This window comes from Rattus norvegicus, chromosome 10 (genome assembly GCF_021556685.1).
Source record: "Rattus norvegicus strain SHRSP/BbbUtx chromosome 10, alternate assembly SHRSP_T2T, whole genome shotgun sequence".
NCBI classification, from domain to species: Eukaryota; Metazoa; Chordata; class Mammalia; order Rodentia; family Muridae; genus Rattus; species Rattus norvegicus.
Window position 1 is genome coordinate 76,664,247 of NC_141543.1, and position 12,041 is coordinate 76,676,287.

At 50.7% G+C, this 12,041-nt stretch overlaps 1 protein-coding gene across 4 annotated transcripts in view; it reads left to right on the forward strand.

Moving 5' to 3' along the window:
• Nucleotides 1-8,109, forward strand: part of Tbx4 (T-box transcription factor 4) — a 30,259-nt gene extending 22,150 nt beyond the window's left edge. For 2 of the 4 annotated variants that reach the window (XM_087572117.1, XM_087572118.1), the window contains 4 exons: nucleotides 3,088-3,240; nucleotides 3,905-3,993; nucleotides 4,074-4,309; nucleotides 6,046-8,109. In XM_087572117.1, the coding sequence (XP_087428243.1) occupies nucleotides 3,088-3,240; nucleotides 3,905-3,993; nucleotides 4,074-4,309; nucleotides 6,046-6,662 (1,095 nt within the window). In that variant the 3' untranslated portion in view covers nucleotides 6,663-8,109. The remainder of the gene's footprint in view (nucleotides 1-3,087; nucleotides 3,241-3,904; nucleotides 3,994-4,073; nucleotides 4,310-6,045) is intronic. The other 2 variants (NM_001107034.1, XM_087572119.1) reach the window with 2 other exon arrangements.
• The last annotated feature ends 3,932 nt before the right edge of the window (nucleotides 8,110-12,041 follow it).

Here is a 12,041-nt window from a genome sequence, read left to right on the forward strand (position 1 = left end):
GACAGACGCACTGGAGTGCATGCTCCTTGCAGTGTCTAACAGACACCTTGTTATTAGCCATGATGTTCATGGAGGGAAGAGCTGCCAAGGCCATCTGGAATCCGCTGGGCCATCTGTCTTCATCCAGCTGTGTGTCCTTGGGCGAGTCACGTTCCCACCCCAGGCCTTCTGTTCCTCATTGTCATCTGGACCTAGGGGGTTGGGTTAGAGCACTCCCTGCCTTTCCGGGCTCTCAAGTTCTTGGACTCTAACAGGGATAAATAAGGACCTTGGTGGCAGAGCACGCTGTGGCGAGCTCTCGGGGAGACGCATGCTTGGCGCTATTACAATTGTTAAAACAGAACAGGCTTCTGAATTGTAGCCAGAACATAATGAATCCCATTTCTGGGGAACACTGATGATGATGGGACTGGTCATGAAGTAGGGTGGCTGACATGGCTAGCCCATTTGGCCCAGTATCACTATGTCACAGATGTAAACGTGAGGTTCTGGCAAATTGGTTGAACATGGTGCCTGGGGAACTTGTGACCAACGCCAGGTGTATGAGTCACTCAGTTGCTTTCATATCCTCTCAGGCTGGTAGAACCAGGGTTCAAGTTTACATGGGCATTGGTTTGATGGGTGGGTTTCCTTCTAGACGGGTACTGGATGGTCAAGAGCTTGGAGGGTGTTGGGGACCACCTGGTTGAGGGCTGTACTTCCACAGACACGGACTCCAGTGTCTAGAGAAGAGCTTGTTCATGACTTGGAGCTAGTGGAGAGACACCATGGAGGCTTCTTACTTAACTCTTTGGACTTCCCTACGGCCTTGGTTGTGCCCTCTAGTGCAGTGGTTCTCAAGGGTCCTAACACTGTGACCCTTTAACACAGCTCCTCACGCTGTGGTGACCCCCAACCATAAAATTCTTGTTGCTACTTCAGAACTGTAATTTTGCTGCTGCTGTGAATCATAATGTAAGGACCTGCATTTTTCCAAGAGTTGTGAGACCCTTCTAGGGATCACGACCCACATGCTGAGAACCACTACCCTAGTGGCAGCTCCTTCCCACCTGCCTCTGCAGGCCCTGTAGTTTCTGATCTTTGGAAGGTGTCTTTGGCAGTCTCAACCCAAGTCATCCAGAGCACTGTCTCGTAGGCTGAGGTGGCGGCATTCTGAACATAAAACTTCCGTGGGGTCGAGGAGCTGGTAGAAGTGGCCCTAAAGGGAGGGAAAAGAAGAAGCTCATATTCAGGAATAGGCTGTGGCTGCTGCAGTCTGTCCCTAAGAGCTGGGGACACCTCACTGGGGTGTGGGTAAAATGGCTGTGGTTTAGGGTTTTGTCTGGTCTGCCTTTATAATGCCATTCTGGGAGAACCAGAGAGCCTGGGGTGCAGCCAACATTTGGGAGAGCTGCAGCATGTGAGTGCCCATAGAAAGAGTGTATACACCTTCAAATCCTGCCTGGAAATAAGTGCCCAGATTAGCTTGTCTCCAGTGAGCAAAGTGAGCTCTGCAGAGAAGAGGCGCGGAGGCCCAGCTCCACTCTGTACTCACTCCGCCAAGAGGCCTAGGGTGCAGAAGACCAGAAGATAGGACCCTTTCTTGGTAGAAGCTTGCTCATCTTAGTGGTATTGGGAACTGAGCCCCTATTTCCATCCCTGGGTGACTTTGTAGTTTGAAGAGTCGAAAAGAAATAGGAAGCCACATGGTGTGGTCAAGGCAGAGTGAGAATCTCCCAGAGGAGCTGAGTCCTTGCCGAAGGGAGAGCAGCAGTGACTGTGGGCTGCCTGAGCCCAGCTCCTGGCAGCACCAGAGCAACCCAGGTTGCTGGGTTCAGGGAACAAAGCCCCTCCCCCCCCCGAATCCCTGCACCTTGGTGACTTGTACAGGATGACAGAATCCTGAGGTGCTTCACAAGGGCCCATCCTGCAATATCAGGACACTCCTGCTCCTAGGAAAGGACTGTGTTTTTCAGCCTTATTGAGCTCTAGTCCAAGGCTATGAGGGACCTCCACACCTTCCCCCCAAGGGGCTAAGGCTTGGTGTACAAGACAGAAAGGCCGAGACCAGAGCCACCTAGGTGGACAGCAGAAGCCAGGGCAGAGCAGGCTGAAGCCCACAGCTAGCCCCTGGCTAGCACCAGCCCCCCCAGGCACAGGAGAAGGTGGAACCTTTTGGAACTCAATTCAGGAAGGCTTTCCAGGAAAATGCTTTCACTCTGGTCCTTATTCTCTTAGCATTGCAGCCACCTAAGGGTTAACTATTTCACCCCACAGAGGTAACAGCAAGCCTGGAAGGGGCACCCCTGGGGCAGAGGAAAGCATTTGGAGAAGAGGAACTGGGGGCCAGCAGCTGAGATAGAAAGCAAAGGGTTAACAGATGTTGCTGGGCTGATAAAATGCCCCAAATTCCTGGTCCAGCCTCCAATGAGAGGGCATCTGGCAAATGTCAACGATAAAAAATACATTTTAATGACACACGATGTAGCCACTACTGTGGGGGCACAGCCATACGGAGCAGGTTTGGGGCAGTAACTACTGTGTGTTTCTGCCTGGGCTCTGATGACCAAGCATCTTCCCTGAGATTCTGTCAGCTGGGCTGAACTGCCTCCCCCAAACCTGTCTCCTGTAGACCCAGGCAGCCTCACAGGAACTTCCCCTCAGGCTAGGAATTGCCTCAAGCAGCCTTAAGAGAAGCAAGCGGCTGGTTTTATCAGGTCCCAAGCTAGAGTAGGACACCCCCTCCCCCAGTTTCCCTCTTCTGCCCTGCAAACCCTTACCAAAGTTGCTGGAAGATGTGAGAGGTAGCAGCTGGCCAAGCCCTCACAGCAGCAGTCCTAGGAAAGGCAGGGTACCTGCAGGCGTAAGGGATGGGGAAGGCTTCATGCTAGGATCTCTCAGAGGAGACCTGAGAAGGTTGGCATAATGTCACAGTGAAACAGTCCCACACCACAGAAACTGGAGTAAGGTGTCTCTAGCGCAAGCGGCCGGGTTCCCATTCCCTTTCCTCGGGAGCTTTGAGACATCTCTGGGTTCAGGCCTGGGCCCCCCACTGTCAGAATGAAACTGGGCAGGGTCTGGAGCTCAGACTGAGACTCTCTCCCACAGATCATCCTCAACTCCATGCATAAGTACCAACCTCGGCTGCACATCGTTAAGGCCGATGAGAACAATGCTTTTGGCTCCAAAAACACAGCCTTTTGCACCCACGTGTTCCCAGAGACCTCCTTCATCTCCGTGACCTCCTACCAGAACCACAAGGTATAACCACAACCCACACTTCAACACCAGCCTACCCTCCTACTGACCCCAGGGTACATCAAGTGAGGAACAGAAAAGCAGAGTAATCCAGATAAACAGTGAGCCTGCCATACTGGGAAACAGAGCAACACTTTAGCTGGTAAGGGCAGAGCCCATGGCCAGCAATGGAAAACTGGAGACATGGAGCCTACCTTGCGGTTGAGCTCTTTTCTTCTAGAATCTTCCCGTAGGTACAATTGTGCCCACCTGGGTCCTGTCAGCTAGGAGGTATTTGCCAGTTCCCCACCCCATGTCACTTTCCTGCCTTTTGCTTCGTACCCCTGGTTATAGGCAGAGCCCCCCAAGTCAGTTTTGTGGTCTTTCGAAATCTGTAAGGGGGTTGACATGCACAGGAAGATGTCATGGGGTTCAAGAGCTGGGGGAGTTCTGGAGAAAGCACTAGGAGGTTGAAGCAAATAGAGCTGAGAGCCAGGGACAAGCTCCCAGTGAGCAGCCAGGTCCAGGAAGACCCGGGTGCGTCCTGGGCTCTGAGATGACTCAAGAAGGGGATGTAGCATTTCCAGGCTGTTCCTAAGTCATCCTTAGGCCTGGGTTGGGGGAAGAGGGCTACCAGTCAGCTTGTCCTCTCTCCTCTCACTGACTGTGTATGTCCATTTTCTGACAGATCACACAGCTGAAAATCGAGAACAACCCTTTTGCCAAGGGATTCCGGGGCAGTGATGACAGTGACCTGCGCGTGGCCCGGTTACAGAGGTGGGGCTGCTCTGGCCAGGGGTGGGATGGGAAGACCCAGTAACCCTCAAAGCATCTTCACTCTCTCCCTGCTCCTCCAGCAAGGAGTATCCAGTGATCTCCAAAAGCATCATGAGGCAGAGGCTCGTTTCCAGCCAACTCTCGGCTAAGCCGGATGTCAGCCCCCTGCACAGCACACACCAGGCTCTGCAGCACTACCAGTATGAGAATGGGGCCCACATGCAGTTTGCTGCTGCAGAGCCCCAGGACCTGCCCCTCAACACCTTCCCAACGCAGAGGGATTCTAGCCTCTTCTACCACTGCCTGAAGCGGAGAGGTAGGCTTCCATGAGGACACACGTGCCTGATGTGCAGGCATGCTGGGTCTCAGTTTCCTGTGGCCTTGGAAAGCCTCAGGCAGCCCTCGGTGTTCCCAGCATGCTGGCCAGCCCCAGGTGTTGACTTGGGAGCCTCCATTGGTAGGGTTCCTCCTGCTTGGCTCTCCCTGGGAGGTGGGGGGAAGCTGGATCATTGGTCATCTCAGCCCCAGAGCAGGGGGCACCTGCAGTACTGTGGGTGTTGCACTCCACCGGTCCCTTAAGGATGCACACAGGGTTCTTGGGTGCTGAAATGAGTGACTGGAAACAGATTTCAGGTGACCACACCCTGGACACTTGGCTTCTTTTCAACACTGACCTGGGAACCAGCATGTCCTGGCTCTGCCGCAGACAGACCTGGGCTTGACTAGTGTTACACCTTGCCAAAGGACTCTTGTAGATTCTCAAGATCCTCTTGGGTGTGAGTCTGGGGACTGCTGCTTATGATCCAGAATGTTCCCTCAGCCCACTCTTAGAAGATTGGCCCTTGGGCCTAGGAAGGCCGGATGCTGCTATATTTTTAAAATGTGGGCTTCTCATGTTATTATATAAAATTCAAACTTTAGTGTCTATAAATAATGCTATGTTGGAGCTTAGCCACACCTCTATTTGGTCTACAGTTATTTTCATAATCCAGTAACAAAAGTAACTGTGGTACAAACTGGATGGCCTTTAAAGCCCATACTGAGGGAGGGATAGGTCACCTGCCAATCACAGGAATGTAGCTCAGGGGAAGATGTTGGAGAAAGAGGAGTAAGTTTCCTCGGCAGCCATCTGCAGAGAGACTAGGTGCTCAGCACCCGCCCCCCCCTTCCTCTAGGCTGCGCAGCTCTGTATGCATGGCTCCCAGAATGGATCCCTAGAGAAAGCCCAGGAGGGAGGCCAAGATAAGCCAACAGGAAAGTGTTCTTAAATTTGTTAAGAGGGCTGCTGTCCCAGTCCTCAAGCCTCAGCCGTCCTGGGTCCCAGGAGAAGACATGTCACTCCAGAGAGTTGAGCCCATACAGTTGGGGGGTGTTGGAAGATGCAGAGAAGTGGTTTGTGGTGGCCGATGGCATCTTTCCAGAGGGTATAAAAGTAGGCTGCACATAAAGCCTTTTCATGTGTTATGTGGGGATTGGCGTGACAGGCAGCTGATATGTCTTCTTCGAACATAGTAGGGTTAAACTGCTCTTCTCAAAACAGCAAAACCTTGCCTACAAGCTCTTTGGCCCACTGCCCCCTTCCTGAGGCTCTCCACAGGCACTGAGGATTGAGGCAGTAACATCGCCGCCTTAATTTGCTGGCTAGTTCTGACAGATGTGGTCTCTGGGCCTGGTTCGACCTGGCAGTTGCTTCTGCTTTCCTGGGCCAAGGCTGTGCTAGTCTGAGAAATGCCAGTGCGAACAAGGGCCGCTTCGCATCCCGAGAGGCTGGCAGGGGATCAGAGCCGTACGCTGCCTGATGCAGCAACATCTCTCAGTGTCCAGGGATGTGGTGTCCCCCTTGGCCTTTGGCAAGGGTCCATAAATTGACCGCTTCTTGGTCACTGCCACTTTATAAAAGCTGCAGCTTATTCAAATGGTTCTGGGAGTGCCCAGCAACATGGGGCTGAGTGAAAAGGGCAGGATGTCCTGGCATGTCGGGGAGGGGTGGAGAGGACACCAGGCCCTGAGCTGGCAGGAACACCTCTTTCTGAACACTTCTCTATCTTTCAGCAGATAGTGCCCGCCACCTGGACTTGCCCTGCAAGCGATCCTACCTGGAAACTCCCTCTTCAGTGGGGGACGATCACTATTTCCGTTCTCCCCCTCCCTACGACCAGCAGATGCTGAGCCCTTCCTATTGCAGTGAGGTGACCCCCAGAGAAGCCTGTATGTACTCGAGTTCAGGGCCTGAGATCGCAGGGGTGTCTGCCGTGGACGACTTGCCCCCACCTCCACTGAGCTGTAACATGTGGACGTCGGTGTCACCATACACCAGCTACAGCGTTCAGACCATGGAGACTGTGCCTTACCAGCCCTTCCCCACACACTTCACCGCCACCACGATGATGCCTCGGCTGCCCATTGCCGCCCAGAGTGCCCAGCCACCAGGAAACGCCCACTTTAGTGTGTACAATCAGCTATCCCAGTCTCAGGTCCGAGAGCGAGGTCCCTCTGCTTCTTTCCCTAGAGAGCGTGGCCTCCCTGCGGTGTGTGAGAGGAAGCCACCCTCACCTCACCTGAACACTGCCAACGAGTTCCTCTACTCACAGAGCTTCTCTTTGACCCGAGAGTCATCCTTACAGTATCATTCAGGAATGGGGACTGTCGACAACTGGACTGATGGATGACATGACTACCCTTATCCTTGACAGCCCCAGGACCATGTCAACCCAGTACTAGCTTCTGTGGGTGGCCGGCACTGCCAAGAAACATGGAAAGGTATTTCAGAAGGTGTGTGTGTGTGTGTGTGTGTGTGTCTGTCTGTCTGTCTGTCTGTCCACGCATGTGCATATGTGTGTGTGTTTGCTTGAACTTCTACACACATATATGTGGTTGGAGAACATCTGTTTTCTTATATGCAGCTAAGGCCAAAACAAGAAAAAATGCAACTATCTAAGAAGTAATTTTGGCTGCAGGAGCTGTGTCCACTGTTCTGTGGCATCTCTTGACAAGCCCTGGGTGGGACAGAAGTGGAGGACTCAGGAGTCACCTAGAGCTTTCTGCAATATACTCTGATTTTACTCAGGGGCCAAGTGAGATCTCTGGCACAGGTTGGGCCTTTCTCTTCTCTTGGGTGTTCATGCTTACCATAGAGTTCCTGGCCTTCCACCTACAAGGGAAGCTGCCACTTTTGGGGACAGAAGCACCCGCTTCCCTTAGCTTCTGGAGATTGTGTGAGACTACCTGAGTCTGAGAGCCCTTGGAGAGTGGAGTTGGCCTGGACTTAGGGTCTGAAGCATGACTTTGGAAAAGAGTCATGCGCTAAATGTCACCTCGTGGTGCTTGTTTTTCCTCCAAGAGGAGGGGAAAATGTCACCATCAGTATCTCTGTAATTATTCAAGTTTTATCATAAAGTACAGAGTCCCTCCCCTCCCAGTCCCAGCATGGGGCCTCTCAGCCTGTGAGACACCATCTGCATCCAATGATGGGCAGTCAAACACACCTTACCTGGCAATGTCCCTCGGAGATCTCACTGGACTGATGTTACACGTCAGTTGGACTGGTTCTGCTCCCAGAAAATCTACACACATCCCCAGAGCAAGGATGCCGGCAGAAGGAAATGGGACAGCTGAGAGAAAGTTCTTCAGTATTCAAGCTCAGAGGAGCATATCTTCCTTCAGAATGGGGGAGGACAGTACATACTCCTTGGTCCATTAGCATCACATGTCGCCAGAACGTCAGGGTGGCCAGTATGAACCCTAAGTCAGAATTTGGAAATCACTAAACTCTTTGCATGCTGAATAGCTATTTATATATTATATAAATAAATATATAAATAAATATATCTCACAAATGCGGGCCACATGTCAAGTTCAGCTTTGCTTGTTATAAATAAACTTACTGAAAACAAATGCTGAAGGAGGTATTTGGAAAGACATCTATTTAAATTTTTATTACAGTTGAAGTTAAAGATAAAACATATATATATATATATTATAAATGCACACTGCAGATAAAGCTTTATTAGAAAACACATTAGTTGACAGGCGGTATGAAACTTCAAGTGTTTTTGATATATAGCATGGACATTTTATTTTGCATATTGGAACATAAAGCCATCTTACAACTGTGAAGTGTGTGCTTGTCCTTTGTTAATGTCTGGCCATTACTTGGCAGTGGTGTCTGCCTTTTCTTTCAAGTGCCTGGTGGGGTCCTCAATTCCTCTCTAAGTGTTTGTAACCATGGGCCCCTCAGAGTGAAGTAAGTTCAAAGTCTATTCGATCTCACATTACTTCCTGGGTTGTGGGGCTCTGATTCCAGGGCTCACAAAGACCCCTGAAAGGAAGAACAGGCAAGCAAGATAGATCTCATCTCTGTTAACAGTTCACACAACCCTGCAGTTTGGGGGTGATAGTCTCCTAAGTAGAGAACCTTTGGTATTTGTGCAGTGGCTTCAAAAGAAATAACTGCAGCGTAGGTTTGAGCCTGAGTCTAGTGCTTTCTGGAGCTGCTGGCTGTGCAGATCTGTCAGCCAGATTCATCCTAGTGGGTATGAAGAGAAACCCTGGCCTCAGGATGGAGGGATTTGGGGAGATGAACTCCAACTTGTGCTTGTCACATTAGGTGAAGAAAAGTAACCTACAGAAGGTGCTGCAGAGTGTGGACAAGTGTCCTGTGCCCTCTCACCTACACTCCTCGTCCATCCCCTAAAATGTTTTCTCTACCGCTCTGGTCTCCACCTTAGATGGTCTTGAAACCCAGGAGAAGAGAGACAAGAATAGGTGTGCTTTTAAAGCCTCTTGCCCAGGCACTGTTGGTGTCCATCAGGGCCTTAGTCACAGAGAAAACATGGATTTGACTCAGGAACAAGAAAGGTGGCTTTTCACTCACAGTCCCTGCCTGTTCCTTTCCAAAGATGGTACCCTGCCCAGGACACCACTCGCCCAGAACTCAGAGGGCTGGATGTACGTTCCTAAAGTCTCTCCAAGTACCCACTCAGCTCAGTATGAGAATTGTTCCCAAAGAGGTGTTCAGCTTTGAGACAGCCCAGAGAGTCCTCCTAACTTTCTGGGAAGTATAAGTTTCCCTGACTGCCCCACCTGGGTATGGCATGAGCAGGGCCTGCAGTGGGATTTGTGGAACTTTTCCTGCCCCTCTGAATCAACAACTCAATAAAAAGGGGGCACACGGGATCCTGTGGAACAAAGGGTACCATTCAGTAACGCCAGCAGGTCATACATCATCAGCCCAGAAGCCTGCCACATGACACTGCCTGCTTCTGCTATGCCCTGCTTGGGAAGGAAAAATAGCCAGTTACTGCTCCATTCTGTGGCCATGAGCCGGTGGCCCCTAGGGTTCCACTATAGCCAAGGACTAGAAGGCCTCAGCCCGGAGGATCAGCCACCCTACAACCCTCAGCAACAGAAGGTCCTGGAATCACAAAAGAGAAGTTGGGTCAGACTGACAAATTGTTAAAAAACCAAAGCGATTTCTATCCTCAGCAGGGCCTCAGGGGGTCAAGAGGCCTCTGCTGGCCTCCCTAATGGAGCCTGCAGAGGAGTAGCAGCCTAGCCTTGCAGTGTCTTATCTTACAACATAAAATTAAAACCCACTTAAAAGGCCGGAGGGCATGTTAACATTCCGACTGCTGTCTAATTGAAGGAGTTCCCAGTGCAAAGGATTTTACTTGAAAGATGTCTCCCTCCAAGCCAGGCTCTCTTGCCTGCTAGGGCAGGGGTGGCAGGGAAAGAGAGATTGTCATTTCAAAGAGCTCAGGTCAGAAAAGCACTGCTTGTGGCCCCCAGTGATGGAGGTGGGCCAGAGGGGGAGGAGGGGGCAGGTGGTGACAGCCAAGGTTAGAACAGGCTAAGTTTTCTAGTTTTGCAAAATTTACAAATTCATTAGCAGTTATGTCAGCAGAGGCCAGACCCGTTCAGGTAATGATTCAAATATGGCGAGCCCCACAGCAAAAACCTGGCAGCCTCTGTGGCCCAGAGGTTTCTATTCCACCAACTCCCCCCACCCCCCCAGCAACCCCTATGCAAATCTCTCACAGGTCTCCAAGGCATACGGAATCAATCAGGGACATCCTGTAAAGGGTGGTGAACTTGCACTGGCTATCCTGAGTAATGGGAACCAGTCAGCCCCAAACCGGCTTGGACTGAAAGCCAAGGTGACAGCTATTAAGCAATCGCACGCAGAAACAAAATGGCAGAGGGGCCGGGTAATCAATTCAATTTCAATGGGCAGCCCACGCAACTGCAGCGTCTGTCGCTGCCGATTAGAGAGGGCCAGCCTGGAGCTTTCAATGCGAGCCCATCACAGATCAGAAACAGGCCCCGGGATGAAAAGGGAACGGACGTCTCCTGAGGAGCCTGCGATGAAGGACTCTGTTTTATGTGACTGTGTTCTTCCTCCTCTCCTTGAAGAAAGAGAAGGGGGAAAAAAGCCAGCAGTTTGGAGATTAGATAGTTTTCTTTTCAGCCATTCATCATTATGAAGGAAAGTAGACAGGGCAAGAGCAGAAAAAGCTCCAGCGGGATTTCTGCAACCTCTCACTGCGAAGGACCAGCTTTACACAGCAGCCCACCAGCCCCTGCCTATTACCGCAGTCTGACGGGGCCTGCAGAGCATCCAGGGTACCTTTTCTCCAACAATGGCAAACGGGCCCCAGGGCTCGGAGGATCACAGGCATTCTCTTGCAGAAACTCCAAACTCTATCATTTGTGAAAATTAAAGCCCGAGCTAGAATAATGAGGAGGAGGAGAACGCAGAGGAGAAAAGGATGAGAGGGTTGCGTGTAGCTCAGCAGGTAGGACACAGGAGGTGCCCACTCCCACTCTTCCTGGATCAAGGTCAGATCCTCCAGGCTCCTACTGTATCACTGCCTGTCAACACTAATCCTAGCCAGACAGCTCCCGGCAACAAAATTCTAGGCTCAGACTTGGTTGCTCTAGTCTCTGCTACGGGGACCTCCGGACATGGAACAGGGGACTCCCGTAGGCACAGAAGCCAGGAGAGGTCAGCCAGTATAGGGCTATAGAGAAATGGATGAGGCTAGTGAGCAAAGACTGGGGATGCAGAAATAGGAGGGGAGGGGCCATTCTGGAGGCAATGTTGAGGCAGAGGGCTCAAGGCTGGGCTGGGGATGAGGGAGAATGGGCTGACAGAGAACTAGAACGAGGGGTGCATGCCATTCGATGGCTCTCATGACGAGAATTTATGAAGATGATTAAACCAACCTCATAGTAATGCAAAATGCATGCCGAGTGGCAGATCGCCACCACTGTCTAACGATTAGTAAGAAAGAAACGAAAGAAAAGAAAAGGGAGCCTTTAATGGTTATTGCTGGTGGGAACAGGCTGCTAGTTTTTCTGGAAAAAGCAATTTGGTAGACTGGGCAATGACTCTAAAAGTATTCACAGCCTTGGGAGAATAGCAGGGGAGGAGGACATGGTGGGATGTCGGATAATGTTCATTGTACTATCAATTTTTTTAAGGTCCCCACAGGCAGAAAGCAAATTGGTAAATGATTGCTTCGTATTCTGGGATGTGATGCAGCCAGTGGAATTATGATCACAAAGAGCCTTTAATGGCGTGGGGACTAACTGACAATTAAGAGAAAAGGAGAGGCCTAATAGAACATGGTCTCAAGACCATTTAGATTAAAAAAAAATTGGGGCAGCCAAACTACGCATCATTAAGTAGTGATTAATAAGCGGGTAAAACACGCACCAATGGCTTCTTATGTGAAAAAAGGGAGTGGTAATGTAGTCTCCCATTCTTTATGCAATACAGAGCCCAAATCAAACCTGTGTGTGTGCGAACGCACTTTCATGTGTATGGCATCCACGTGCGCGTGCATGTCAGAGGAGGTTGATGAAGGAGGCTGTACACGAGCACTTCTGCAATTCAAAGATATAATACAAAAAAAACAAAAGAAAAGTAAGATATAATTATAGAATTATAGAATTATAGAATTCCTTGCAGAGCTAAAACAAACTGCCCAAAAGCTGGCAGCAGTAATGGCAGAAAAGGCTAACTCCCCTGCTGGAGACTCAACTGG